The sequence below is a fragment of the Salmo trutta genome, chromosome 1 (assembly GCF_901001165.1).
Source record: "Salmo trutta chromosome 1, fSalTru1.1, whole genome shotgun sequence".
NCBI classification, from domain to species: Eukaryota; Metazoa; Chordata; class Actinopteri; order Salmoniformes; family Salmonidae; genus Salmo; species Salmo trutta.
Window position 1 is genome coordinate 63697002 of NC_042957.1, and position 15644 is coordinate 63712645.

Consider the following 15644-nt stretch of genomic DNA (forward strand, 5'->3'; position numbering starts at 1 on the left):
AAAGCGCTTTATAATGGACAGACTTCTTCCCATCTTAGCTACCGTTGCATCAATATGTTTTGACCATGACAGTTTACAATCCAGGGTTACTCCAAGCAGTTTAGTCCCCTCAACTTGCTCAATATCCACATGATTTATTACAAACTTTAGTTGAGGGTTAGGGTTTAGTGAATGATTTGTTCCACATACAATGTGTTTCGTTTTTGAAATATTTAGGTCTAGCTTATTCCTTGCCACCCATTCTAAAACTAACTGCAGTTCTTTGTTAAGTGTGGCAGAATTAAAAATTACAATGCTTGTCTTGCATAATTTGATCAGTTATACTTAGATGTGTAGTGTCAGCGTCTGTTGCTGGCATGTCATGACTAAATTTGCTAATCTTGCCAGTAAAAAAATAATTAAAGTAATTGGCAATATCAGTGGCTTTTCTGATGAATGAGCCATCTGATTCAATGAATGATGGAGCTGAGTTTGCCTTTTTGCTCTGTATACAGTGCATTCGGAAAGTATTCAGACCCCTTGACTTTTTCCACATTTTGTAACGTTACAGCATATTCTAAATAAATTAAATAGTTTTTTCCCTCATCAATCTACACACAAAACCCCATAATGACAAAGCAAAAACAGGTATTTTGTTACGCTCGTCGTAAAGATTGGACCAAGGTGCAGCGTGGTACGCAAACATTTTACTTTATTTAAAATGAACACCGACAAAACAACAAAATACAAAATGAACGTAAAGTTCTGCAGGCTACACAGCAACTATGCAAAAACAAGATCCCACAAACTAAGGTGGGAAAAAGGCTGCCTAAGTATGATCCCCAATCAGAGACAACGATAGACAGCTGCCTCTGATTGGGAACCATACCCGGCAAACAAAGAAATAGAAAACCTAGAATGCCCACCCAAATCACACTCTGACCTAACCAAATAGAGAATTAAAAAGGCTCTCTAAGGTCAGGGTGTGACATATTTCGACATTTTGGCAAATGTATTATAAATACAAATCTGAAATAGTACATTTACATAAGAATTCAGACCCTTTACTCAGTACTTTGTTGAAGCACCTTTGGCAGCGATTACAGTCTTCTTGGGTATGACGCTACAAGCTTGACACACCTGTATTTGGGGAGTTTCTCCCTTTCTTCTCTGTAGATCCTCTCAAGCTCTGTCAGGTTGGATGGGGAGTGTTGCTGCACAGCTATTTTTAGGTCTCTCCAGAGATCGGGTTCAAGTCCAGGCTCTGGCTGGGCCACTCAAGGACATTCAGAGACTTGTCCCGAAGCCACTCCTGCGTATTCTTGGATGTGTGCTTAGGGTTGTTGCCCTGTTGGAAGGTGAACCTTTGCACCAGTCTGAGGTCCTGAGCGCTGGGGAGCAGGTTTTCATCAAGAATCTCTCTGTACTTTGCTCCGTTCATCTTTCCCTCGATCCTGACTAGTTTCCCTGCCGCTGAAAAACATCCTCACAGCATGATGCTGCCCCCACCATGCTTCACCATAGGGATGGTGCCAGGTTTCCTCCAGAAGTGACGCTTGGCATTCAGGCCAAATAGTTTCATCTTGGTTTCATCAGATCAGAGAATCTTGTTTCTCATGATCTGAGTCCTTTGGGTGCCTTAAGGCAAACTCCAAACGGGCTGTCATGTGCCTTTTACTGAGGAGTGGCTTCCGTTTGGCCACTCGACCATGAAGGCCTGATTGGTGGAGTGCTGTAGAGATGGTTGTCCTTCTGGAAGGTTCTCCCATCTCCACAGAGGAAATCTGGAGCTCTGTCAGTGACCATCGGTTTCTTGGTCACCTCCCTGATCAACAACCTTCTCCCTCGATTGCTCAGTTTGGCGAGGTGGCCAGCTCTAGGAAGAGTCTTGGTGGTTCCAAACTTCTTCCATTTAAAAATGATGGAGGCCACTGTGTTCTTGGGGACCTTCAATGCTCCAGACATGTTTTAGTACCCTTCCCTAGATCTGTGCCTCGACACAATCCTGTCTCGGAGCTCTACAGACAATTCCTTCAACCTCATGGCTTGGTTTTTGCTCTGACATGCATTGTCAACTGTGGGACCCTATATATACAGGGGTGTGCCTTTCCAAATCATGTCCAATCAATTGAATTTACCACAAGTGGACTCCAATCAAGTTGTAGAAACATCTCAAGGATGATTAATGGAAACATGATGCAGCTGAGCTCAATTTCGAGTCTCATATCAAAGGTTCTGAATACTTATTTAAATAAGGTATTTCTGTTTTTTATTTTTAATACATTTGCAAAAATGTCTAAAAACCTGTTTTCGCTTTTTCATTATTGGGTATTGTGTGTAGATTGATGAGGGGAAAAAAATGATTTAACCCATTTTAGAATAAGGCTGTAAAGTAACAAAATGTGGAAAAGTCAAAGGGTCTGAATTATTTCCGAATGCACTGTATACTTGCATCCTGGTATTTCTTTATCTTACCTCGTATCTCTTTTTTTTGTATTACTTTATTACTGCACTGTTGGGAAAGAGCTTGCCAGTAAGAATGTCACTGTACTGCTTTTCACCTGTGGCATCCTGTGCACGTTGCGAATAAAAATGTAAACTTCAATCACCATGGGGAATGGCAAAGAACTTACATTTGGAAAGAGACAAGTGGTTGTTGACTTTCATAAATCAGGCAACGGTGCAAAAAACAACTAAAGAGCAATTATAAACTGGGTGGTTCGAGCCCTGAATGCTGATTGGCTGAAAGCCATGGTATATGAGACCTTATAGCGCGGGTATGACAAAACATTTATTTTTACAGCTGTTGGTAACCAGTTTATAATAGCAATAATGCACCTTTAGGGGTTTGTGGTATATAGCCAATATGCCACAGCTATGGGCTTTATCCAGGCACTCCGTGTTACGTCATGCATAAGAACAGCCCTTAGCTGTGGTATATTGGCCATATACCACACCCCCTCGGGCCTTATTGCTTAAATATACCACTTACTACTATTAGGACAACAATTAAGAAGTTTAAAACCACTGGAACAGTGGAAACTTGCCTGGTAGAGGCCCAAGTGTATCTTTTCCCCGCGCACATTGAGGAAGACGGTTCGGAAGGCAAAATGAATGTCCAAGGGCCACAGTTAGAGAATTACAGAACTTGTTCGCATTTTGGGTTCACCAAGTCTCCCAAATCTACAATTAGGCATTACCTCCAAGACAATAGGCTATTTGGAAGGGTTGCCATGAAAAAAGCCTTTATTGAGAACAACCAACATATGTAAACGCCTGGAGTTTTCTAAACGGCATTGGCACTTGGATTGAAATGCCAATGTCAGATGAGATGAAAATAGAGCTCTTTGGCTCTATCACACCAGTGGTGGGTTTGGCCCCTAAGGAAGGATGCATATGAGTTATATTCTAAAACGCTATATATCCATTTTCAGAAATGTTGGTAAATTATTTTTTTTATTTTTTTAAACCTATCACTATATGCTTTCATTTCAGAGAGACAAACAGCCATATTTTGTTGCAAAATTAGATATATCCATCTCACTCGCAGAGAAAAAAGTAGCACTGCAAGGTTTTACACAGTCAAATGGGACAAGTAATGTCATTTTTTGTGACATCAAATTAATCAACGCAGTAATATGAGATCTGGGCCCTGGTCAAAAGTAGCACACTATATAGGGAATAGGGTGACATTTGGAATGAGGCCTATTTCTAACCAAACACTATAGCATGAGGCTAGATTTATGATGTGTTGAATTTATATGTTAAATATACCGGATAAGAACATTCCATTCCTGCTAAACAATGGATCTATAGAGTTTCTCAACACAACCAGTTGTAATACACATCTAAAATCTATGAATTTAAAATCTGAGGACAGTAAAATTTTACACACAAATGTGAAAAATGTGTGGATTTATAGCGTTTTGGAAATAAACTCTTCATATGCAGAAAATAACCTCATACCTACTGTAAAATATGGTGGTGGATCTTTGATGTTATGGGGCCAGAGGACATTTTTTGCCCAAAATCTGTTTGCCGCTGCCAGGAAGCTGAAACTTGGCCGTAAGTGGATCTTCCAGAAAGATAATGACCCCAAGCACACATCAAAATCCACAATGAAATGGCTAACTGACCACAAAATCAACATTTTGCAATGGCCAGCTCAGTCTCCGGACTTGAACCTCATTGAAAACATGTGGTTTGAATTAAAGAGGGCAGTCCATGAGCGCAGAACGAAGAATATCAAGGATCTGGAAAGAAGATTCTGTATGGAGGAATGGTCTGAAATAGATCCCTCCCGATGTGTTCTCCAATCTCATAAAACATTCTAGAAAAAGGCTAAGTGCCGATATCCTCGCAAGGGGAGGGTGCACAAAGCACTGAAAACAGTGGTGCCAATCATTTTGACACCTATCTTTGTGAGATTTTTTTTATTACAGTACTTGTTAAGCTAAATGTTTTTCTCTGAGCTATTAATAAAAAATTATATAATTTTCTATAAAGATTCACAGAATATAGCTCAGTATTTGTATTATTTTATACAGTATTTTTTGCCCATCTTTATTTAGTTTTATTTATTTCACCTTTATTCAACCAGGTAGGCTAGTTGAGAACAAGTTCTCATTTACAACTGCAACCTGGCCAAGATAAAGCAAAGCAGTGAGACACAAACAACAACACAGAGTAACACATGGAATAAACAAACATACAGTCAATAACACAATAGAAAAAAAAGTATATATACAGTGTGTGCAAATGAGGTAAGATAAGGGAGGTAAGGCAATAAATAGGCCATAGTGGTGAAATAATTACAATTTATCAATTAAACACTGGAGTGATAGATGTGCAGAAGATGAATGTGAAAGTAGAGATACTGGGGTGCAAAGGAGCAAAATAAATAACAGTATGAGGATGAGGTGGGCTATCAACGGTGCCAATATTTATTTTATCCCCTCCCTCCCTCCCTCTTTTCTCCCTGGAAGTCTCTCCATTGCACTCAAGACAAGTAATTAAGCAATGACATTAATTCGCCGTCAATCTTTCAGTTGCCGTCAATCTCTTTCACCCCGTCTCTCTATCCCTTCCTCTCTCTCTCTCTCTCTCATTCTTTTCCACACTCTCTCTCCTCCCCTCTCTCTCCCTCTATTCCTCCATTCTGTTCTCCGCGGACGGTTCTGGCACAAGAGGGGGCATCAATTATGCAAACGAATCAATTATTGACCAATCTACCAGAGGAGCAACGGCCTTGTCAGGCCCCTGGCTGAGTGGAACACACCACCTCATGTCTCTGTCTCTCTTCCTCTGCTTTTAGGCCTGATCACATTACCCTGTCTGTCAATTAGTCAGTCAGTCAGCCTCTCCCTGGGCCATTGATATAGGCTTACTGTAGATAGCCTGTAGTAAAAAATATATATATTTATTGTCACATACACCAGATAGTTGGAGTGAAATGTGTTGTTCTACAGCGTCAGCCATAGTAGTACAGCACCCCTGGAGAAAATTGGGGTTAAGTGTCTTCCTCAAGTGTACATCAAATGATTTTTCATCTTGTCGGGTTGGATATCCGAACCAGCGACCTTTCAGTTACTGGCCTAATGCTCTTACCACTAGTCTACCTGCCACTCTACAGTATACACACTCTGGGCTTCTGTCAGTATAGGTTGTATAATCACGTCTGTCTCTCCCCAGGCCATGGTTATAGACTTAGATACAATGTATTCAGACGCACTGGGTTCTTGTCAGTATAGGCAGTATGGCTGTGTGATTATTTTGGTCTATGTACTCTCCTAACATAATCTAATGTTTTGCTTTCGCTGTAAAGCCTTTTTGAAATCGGACAATGTGGTTAGATTAACGAGAGTCTTATCTTTAAAATGGTGTAAAATAGTCGTATGTTTGAAAAATTGAAATTATTGCATTTGAGGTTTTTGTATTTGGCGCCACGCTGTTCCATTGGATATTGGCTAGGCGTTCCGCTAGCGGAACGTCTAGCCTCAACAGGTTTTAACAACCTCTTATTTAATGTGAAAAAATATTACACTGCTCTGAAAACTCACTAAACCATTCCTGAGATATTTACCTAGTAGAAACACTTACCATAAGATGTGCTAATTGTGATGGTAGCCATTTTGAGGAACCAGAAATAAAACAGTATCAAAGTGACACTCCCACACGTGATGTCATTGAAAAGCCCAGAATGTCCTCCTAAAGGTACAACAGGACCTAACACAGTGACATGTATGGCCTTAGAGATACGGCCCAAAAACCAATGTCCATTCGAGAGGACCAAAATGAATTGCTGGTTCTCAGGAGGATAGGCAGTACAGTCATTAGGTTTAAATGTACAGTCTGGGGCTAGGCAGTAGGATCATTATATTAGATGATCATTATGGTCATACAGTACCGTATATACGCAGCAGTCTTTTCTACTCTCGTCAGTCTCATGCTAAGTGATAATTTGGCTTCAATGCCAGTCAGTCAGAGCCTATAATGATAATAATAATAATCATGGTAATAATATGCATTGGATTTCTGCTCTGACTGTGTTGCTTAATTTAAATATTTAAATCATGGGCCTTTTTTATCCGATGTCCTCGTAATCACTCATTCACATTGCTGCCTTGCAATCTCCTGAAGCCACTGCCCCTGAATGTACACACACATCCAAAATGTACCACTCAATCTAACTATACCAATATGCCACTGCTTGCCATCCATGATACATAGTTGTGGGTTTGTAGCAGGAATCACAGAAGAAAGTTATGGGGACCTGGATGATGATGTTCCACCAACTCTGTACAACCCAAAGGCACAGTGTTGCATCATTAGTCCAACTCTGTGTCAGAGAGCCTACTGTGTCTACCTGCAGTTTGAACTGTACAACTCTGTGTCAGAGAGCCTACTGTGTCTACCTGCAGTTTGAACTGTACAACTCTGTGTCAGAGAGCCTACTGTGTCTACCTGCAGTTTGAACTGTACAACTCTGTGTCAGAGAGCCTACTGTGTCTACCTGCAGTTTGAACTGTCCAACTCTGTGTCAGAGAGCCTACTGTGTCTACCTGCAGTTTGAACTGTACAACTCTGTCAGATGCCCTGTTTACTCTGTTTGTTTGTGTGTGATGGATAGTTCCTTGTGCTAGTAGCTAGTGTGTGTGTGTGTGTGTGTGTGTGTGTGTGTGTGTGTGTGTGTGTGTGTGTGTGTGTGTGTGTGTGTGTGTGTGTGTGTATATATGTATATATATATATATATATAAATATATGTATATATATATATATAAATAGCTCCCAGTGCCATCAGCAGCCAGTGTGACTGTGACAGTTAATGTCAGTGTCTGCCAGCGGGCTCTAGCTAGCACGAGCAGGTGTGTGTGTGAACAGGTGTGGATGTGTGTGTCACAGAGATGTTGCCCATTTCATGATCCAGGTGTGTCTGTGTGTGTGTGTGTGTGTGTGTTTGTGTTTGTGTGCGCTTTTGTGTTTGTGTTTGTGCTTTTGTGTGTGTGTGTGTGTGTGTGTGTGTGTGTGTGTGTGTGTGTGTGTGTGTGTGTGTGTGTGTGTGTGTGTGTTTATAGTTATCCTCCAGGCGGTTCTATAGTGTGTGTGAGTCACTTTCTGTCACACGTCTCATTAGTGTCTATAGATTTCAACACAAAGACTCCTGTGGCCTGCAGCTGCTGACAACTCCCTCCTTCTCTCTCCCCTCTCTCTCTCCCTCTCTACCACCCTCTGTTTCTCTTCTCTGTATCTCTCATTATCTCCATTTCTCATGTACCATGTAATGTGTCTGAGACCTCTAGTCAATCTGGGACCAGTCTCCTAACCTGGGATATGTGTGAAGGGGAACTCATGAACTTTAGCACAACTCTCCCATTGACATGATGCATGATTCTTGCTCTCTTTTGCAACAAAAATAATTCTGTAATTGTACCAACTTCATTCAATGTAATTCTGGCATTTTCAATTCTTCATATACTATGGGATTGTATATAGGTCACCGGATGTACCTGTTGATAACATACCTCACTCACAACCTCTCTCCCCCTCCTACCCCTCTCTATCTCCCTCCCCCTCCCTATAGGTGGTGTCTATGGGCCTGTATATAGGGGAACAGGCATATCTGAAAAGCAGCTGGAACGTGTTGGACGGCTTCCTGGTCTTTGTGTCGTTGATTGACATTGTAGTGTCAATGGCGGGCGGGGCTAAGATTCTGGGGGTGCTGAGGGTTCTCCGATTGCTCCGTACACTGCGCCCCCTCAGGTAGGGAAGACATACTACAGACACACTGCACCCCCTCAGGTAGGGAGGACATACTACAGACACACTGCACCCCCTCAGGTAGGGAGGACATACTACAGACACACTGCACCCCCTCAGGTAGGTAGGACATACTACAGACACACTTCACCCACTCAGGTAGGGAGGACATACTACAGACACACTGCACCCCCTCAGGTAGGTTGGACATACTACAGACACCCCACCCCCTCAGGTAGGGAGGACAAACTACAGACACACTGCACCCCCTCAGGTAGGGAGGACATACTACAGACACACTGCATCCCCTCAGGTAGGGAGGACATACTACAGACACACTGCACCCCCTCAGGTAGGGAGGACATACTACAGACACACTGCACCCCCTCAGGTAGGGAGGACATACTACAGACACACTGCACCCCCTCAGGTAGGGAGGACATACTACAGACACACTGCGCCCCCTCAGGTAGGGAGGACATACTACAGACACACTTCACCCCCTCAGGTAGGGAGGACATACTACAGACACACTGTGCCCCCTCAGGTAGGGAGGACATACTACAGACACACTGCACCCCCTCAGGTAGGAAGGACATACTACAGACACACTGCACCCCCTCAGGTAGGGAGGACATACTACAGACACACTGCACCCCCTCAGGTAGGTAGGACATACTACAGACACACTTCACCCCCTCAGGTAGGGAGGACATACTACAGACACACTGCACCCCCTCAGGTAGGTTGGACATACTACAGACACCCCACCCCCTCAGGTAGGGAGGACATACTACAGACACACTGCACCCCCTCAGGTAGGGAGGACATACTACAGACACACTGCACCCCCTCAGGTAGGGAGGACATAGTACAGACACACTGCACCCCCTCAGGTAGGTAGGACATACTACAGACACACTCACCCCCTCAGGTAGGGAGGACATACTACAGACACTCTGCACCCCCTCAGGTAGGGAGGACATACTACAGACACCCCACCCCCTCAGGTAGGGAGGACATACTACAGACACACTGCACCCCCTCAGGTAGGGAGGACATACTACAGACACACTGCATCCCCTCAGGTAGGGAGGACATACTACAGACACACTGCACCCCCTCAGGTAGGGAGGACATACTACAGACACACTGCACCCCCTCAGGTAGGGAGGACATACTACAGACACACTGCACCCCCTCAGGTAGGGAGGACATACTACAGACACACTGCGCCCCCTCAGATAGGGAGGACATACTACAGACACACTTCACCCCCTCAGGTAGGGAGGACATACTACAGACACACTGTGCCCCCTCAGGTAGGGAGGACATACTACAGACACACTGCACCCCCTCAGGTAGGGAGGACATACTACAAACACACTGCACCCCCTCAGGTAGGGAGGACATACTACAGACACACTGCACCCCCTCAGGTAGGGAGGACATACAACAGACACACTGCACCCCCTCAGGTAGGTAGGACATACTACAGACACACTGCACCCCCTCAGGTAGGGAGGACATACTAGACACACTGCACCCCCTCAGGTAGGGAGGACATACTACAGACACACTGCGCCCCCTCAGGTAGGTAGGACATACTACAGACACACTGCACCCCCTCAGGTAGGGAGGACATACTACAGACACACTGCGCCCCCTCAGGTAGGGAGGACATACTAGAGACACACTGCACCCCCTCAGGTAGGGAGGACATACTACAGACACACTGCACCCCCTCAGGTAGGGAGGACATACTACAGACACACTGCACCCCCTCAGGTAGGGAGGACATACTACAGACACACTGCATCCCCTCAGGTAGGGAGGACATACTACAGACACACTGCACCCCCTCAGGTAGGGAGGACATACTACAGACACACTGCACCCCCTCAGGTAGGGAGGACATACTACAGACACACTGCACCCCCTCAGGTAGGGAGGACATACTACAGACACACTGCGCCCTCTCAGGTAGGGAGGACATACTACAGACACACTTCACCCCCTCAGGTAGGGAGGACATACTACAGACACACTGTGCCCCCTCAGGTAGGGAGGACATACTACAGACACACTGCACCCCCTCAGGTAGGAAGGACATACTACAGACACACTGCACCCCCTCAGGAAGGGAGGACATACTACAGACACACTGCACCCCCTCAGGTAGGTAGGACATACTACAGACACACTTCACCCCCTCAGGTAGGGAGGACATACTACAGACACACTGCACCCCCTCAGGTAGGTTGGACATACTACAGACACCCCACCCCCTCAGGTAGGGAGGACATACTACAGACACACTGCACCCCCTCAGGTAGGGAGGACATACTACAGACACACTGCACCCCCTCAGGTAGGGAGGACATAGTACAGACACACTGCACCCCCTCAGGTAGGTAGGACATACTACAGACACACTCACCCCCTCAGGTAGGGAGGACATACTACAGACACTCTGCACCCCCTCAGGTAGGGAGGACATACTACAGACACCCCACCCCCTCAGGTAGGGAGGGACATACTACAGACACACTGCACCCCCTCAGGTAGGGAGGACATACTACAGACACACTGCATCCCCTCAGGTAGGGAGGACATACTACAGACACACTGCACCCCCTCAGGTAGGGAGGACATACTACAGACACACTGCACCCCCTCAGGTAGGGAGGACATACTACAGACACACTGCACCCCCTCAGGTAGGGAGGACATACTACAGACACACTGCACCCCCTCAGGTAGGGAGGACATACTACAGACACACTGCGCCCCCTCAGATAGGGAGGACATACTACAGACACACTTCACCCCCTCAGGTAGGGAGGACATACTACAGACACACTGTGCCCCCTCAGGTAGGGAGGACATACTACAGACACACTGCACCCCCTCAGGTAGGGAGGACATACTACAAACACACTGCACCCCCTCAGGTAGGGAGGACATACTACAGACACACTGCACCCCCTCAGGTAGGGAGGACATACAACAGACACACTGCACCCCCTCAGGTAGGTAGGACATACTACAGACACACTGCACCCCCTCAGGTAGGGAGGACATACTAGACACACTGCACCCCCTCAGGTAGGGAGGACATACTACAGACACACTGCGCCCCCTCAGGTAGGGAGGGGGCGCTACTCTTTCTGGAGTTCACTTTCCCTTATACCTGAAAGACCAGAAAAATGACACCTTTGAAATGTAGGTTTATATACACCCTCTCTGAGTCAGCAGCAAATACTGTGTTTTGGGAAGCACTCCACTTACTAACTCTCCATCCCTCTCTACCTCTCTTTCTCCCTCTCTCTAATCCTCCATCTCTCTCCCTCTCTCTCTCTACCTCTCCATCACTCCCTCTCTCTAACCCTCCATCTCTTTCCCTCCCTTTCTTTCCATATCTCAATCTCTCTCCCTCCATCTCTCTCTCTTTCTCTCTCTCTCTCCATCCCTCCTTCTCGCTCTCCCTTCATCTCTCTCGCTCTATCCCTCTCCCGCTTTCTCTCTGTTTCTCTTTCTACAGGGTGATCAGTCGAGCCCCAGGTCTGAAGCTGGTAGTGGAGACTCTAATAACGTCTCTGAAACCTATAGGAAACATTGTCCTTATCTGCTGTGCTTTCTTCATCATATTTGGTATCCTGGGGGTGCAGGTAGGGGATGTTATCATTGGAGTACTTGTTTCTCCATCTTTCTTGCTCTGTCTTTTTTTCTATCTGTTTTCCTTATTCCTTCATTTTATCAATATTTCACTTTCCCTGTCTTTCTCCTTCAACATATACCATGTCTTTCTCCTCCAAAATATACCCTGTCTTTCTCCTCCAACATATACCCTGTCTTTCTCCTCCAGCATATACCCTGTCTTTCTCCTCCAACTTAAACCCTGTCTTTCTCCTCCAACATATACCCTGTCTTTCTCCTCCAACATATACCCTGTCTTTCTCCTCCAACATATACCCTGTCTTTCTCCTCCAACATATACCCTGTCTTTATCCTCCAACATATACCCTGTCTTTCTCCTCCAACATCTACCCTGTCTTTCTCCTCCAACATCTACCCTGTCTTTATCCTCCAACATATACCCTGTCTTTATCCTCCAACATATACCCTGTCTTTCTCTTCCAACATATACCCTGTCTTTCCCCTCCAACATCTACCCTGTCTTTATCCTCCAACATATACCCTGTCTTTCTCCTCCAACATCTACCCTGTCTTTATCCTCCAACATATACCCTGTCTTTATCCTCCAACATATACCCTGTCTTTATCCTCCAACATATACCCTGTCTTTCTCTTCCAACATATACCCTGTCTTTATCCTCCAACATATACCCTGTCTTTATCCTCCAACATCTACCCTGTCTTTCCCCTCCAACATCTACCCTGTCTTTCTGTATCTCTGTTTCCCCCCCTCCTCCCACTGTTTTGTCTGTCCCTCTGTCTCTGTCCCTTCTCTGTCTTTATCAATCTTTGCCACCTGTCTTCCTCTACCTCTCTCTCAATTCCCTACATCACTCTTGACCATCTATGTAATGACCACATCCATATTATTCCCATCAAGTGTGTCTGTCCTTTGATAATGACATATGAAAGAAACCACTTCTATGGTAACAACAACAACAAGACATCTGAAGTGGCTCTGTCCATTGTTCCCATTGTTCCCTGACAGCTGTTCAAAGGGAAGTTCTTCTACTGCTTTGGCCCCGACGTCAAGAACATCACCAACAAGTCTGACTGTCTGCAGGCCAACTACAAATGGGTCCATCACAAGTACAACTTTGACAACCTGGGACAGGTGAGGATTTCTCCCAGTATCAATTTTAAACTGATGGACATGGTGAATGAACCTGTATGAAATACTGAACTGATGGACATGGTGAATGAACCTGTATGAAATACTGAACTGATGGACATGGTGAATGAACCTGTATGAAATACTGAACTGATGGACATGGTGAATGGACCTGTATGAAATACTGAACTGATGGACATGGTGAATGAACCTGTATGAAATACTGAACTGATGGACATGGTGAATGAACCTGTATGAAATACTGAACTGATGGACATGGTGAATGAACCTGTATGAAATACTGAACTGATGGACATGGTGAATGAACCTGTATGAAATACTGAACTGATGTTTTGTCTGTGTGTTTTTGTCTTTATATGTATGTTTATATTTCATGTCTATCATGTGTGCTCTGTCTGTCTGTGTATGTCTGCATTTCTGAATGTGTGTGTGTGGGTGTGTTCTGTGTGTGTGTGTTCTGTACCACAGGCTCTGATGTCCCTGTTTGTGCTGGCTTCGAAGGACGGCTGGGTCAACATCATGTACCATGGCCTGGATGCTGTAGGGGTGGACCAACAGGTAACTAGTCTAATAGTGATCATCAAGTCTATCCATTATATTTCTATAGATGTATTCTTTTTTCAGTTGTGTTGGCTGACTGATCTATCAGAGCATACTCTCCCTCTCCTCCTTCGACTAAACACTCACATGCACCTCTCCTTCTCTCTCTCTCCCTCCTTCTCCCCCTCCCTCCCTCCCTCCCTCCCCCCTCTCTCTCTCTCTCTCCCTCTCTCCCTCCCTCCCCTCCCTGCCTCCCTCCCCTCACTGCCTCCCTCCCCCTCCATCCCCTCCTCCATCCTTCACTCCCTCTCTCCTCTAGCCAGTGATCAACAACAGTCCATGGATGCTCCTCTACTTCATCTCCTTCCTCCTCATCGTCAGTTTCTTCGTTCTCAACATGTTTGTGGGCGTGGTGGTGGAGAACTTTCACAAGTGCCGTCAGAACCAGGAAGTGGAAGAGGCTAAAAGGAGAGAGGATAAACGACGGAGACGCATGGAGAAGAAGAGGCGGGGTAAGGGAGAGATGGGAAGAAGAGATAGTACAAGGTGCATGGAGAGGGAGAGAGGGAGGGAGAGAGGGAGGAGAGAGGGCGGGTGAGAGAGGGGAGAGAGAGAGGGAGAGAGAGAGGGAGGGTGAGAGAGGTAGAGAAGGAGGGATAGAGGGTGGGTGAGTGAGTGAGTGAGTGAGTGAGTGAGTGAGTGAGTGAGTGAGTGAGTGAGTGAGTGAGTGAGGTAGAGAGAGAGGGAGGGAGGGTGAGAGACAGAGGGTGAGAGGGAGAAAGGGAGGATGAGAGGGAGAGAGTGAGAGAGGGTCAGAGGGAGAGAGGGAGAGAGGGAGAAAGAGAGTGTGAGGGTGAGGGTGAGAGGGAGAAAGAGAGAGAGGGTGAGAGAGAGAAAGGAAGGGTGAGAGAGAGGGAGAGAGAGAGAGGGAGGGAGAGAGAGAGAGAGAGAGAGAGAGAGAGAGAGGGAGAGAGAGAGAGAGAGAGAGAGAGAGAGAGAGAGAGAGATACCATCAATGATTGTGTGAATTGGTTATGTGTATTACTCTTGACAGGAGGACATAACAACAATGCTTTTGAATAGTGTACGTACAGTATTACTGTGTATAAAGTACTATTACCTGTGTTTGACTCCCCTTGCCAGACGCCCAGAAGATCCCCTACTATGCCAGCTACAGCCCCCTCCGCCTGTGGATCCACACTCTGTGTACCACCTACTACCTGGACCTCTTCATCACCTTCATCATATGTATCAACGTCATCACCATGTCACTGGAACACTACAGCCAGCCACGAGTAAGACTGGAGGGAGCGGTGTGTGTGTGTGGGTGGGGGTTGGGGTGGGGGTACAGAAAGAGAGAGTGTCGTGTGTTTTCATGTATATTTGGCATATTTGAGTTTACCATTCAAACAACAGCACACAGTACCATATGTGACTCCTTCTCTCTCTCCTCCTCCCTCCCACCTCCTTCTCTCTCCCACCTCCTTCTCTCCCTCTCTTCCCTCCCCCCACCTCCTTCTCTCTCCCCCTTCCTCCCCACCTCCTTCTCTCTCTCCCCCTCCCTCTCACCACCTTCTCTCTCCCCCTCCCTCCCACCTCCTTCTCTCTCTCCCCCTCCCTCCCTCCCACCTCCTTCTCTCTCTCTCTCTCCTCCCTCCCTCCCTCCCTCCCTCCCACCACCTCCTTCTCTCTCTCCTCCCTCCCACCTCCTTCTCCCTCTCCTCCCTCCCACCTCCTTCTCTCTCCTCCTTCCCACCTCCTTCTCTCTCTCTCCTCCCTTGCACCTCCTTCTCTCTCTCCCCCTCCCTCCCCACCTCCTTCTCTATCTCCTCCCTCCCACCTCCTTCTCTCTCTCCCCCTCCCTCCCACCTCCTTCTCTCTCTCCTCCCTCCCACCTCCTTCTCTCTCTCCCCCTCCCTCCACCTCCTCTCTCTGCCCCTCCCTCCCACCTCCTTCTCTTTCCCCCTCCCTCCCCCCACTTCTTTCTTTCTCTCTCCTCCCTCCCACCTCCTTCTCTCTCTCCCCCTCCCTCTCACCA

The 15644-nt window shown here is 46.3% G+C and overlaps 1 protein-coding gene across 1 annotated transcript in view; it reads left to right on the top strand.

The window, feature by feature from the left end:
* Window positions 1-15644, top strand: part of LOC115205003 (voltage-dependent T-type calcium channel subunit alpha-1I) — a gene marked incomplete in the record, with an annotated part of 276994 nt that overhangs the window by 230959 nt on the left and 30391 nt on the right. Inside the window, 6 exon segments of the mRNA XM_029770574.1 lie at window positions 8060-8238; window positions 11780-11906; window positions 12923-13048; window positions 13535-13624; window positions 13926-14118; window positions 14750-14901. Of these exon segments, the coding sequence (XP_029626434.1) occupies window positions 8060-8238; window positions 11780-11906; window positions 12923-13048; window positions 13535-13624; window positions 13926-14118; window positions 14750-14901 (867 nt within the window).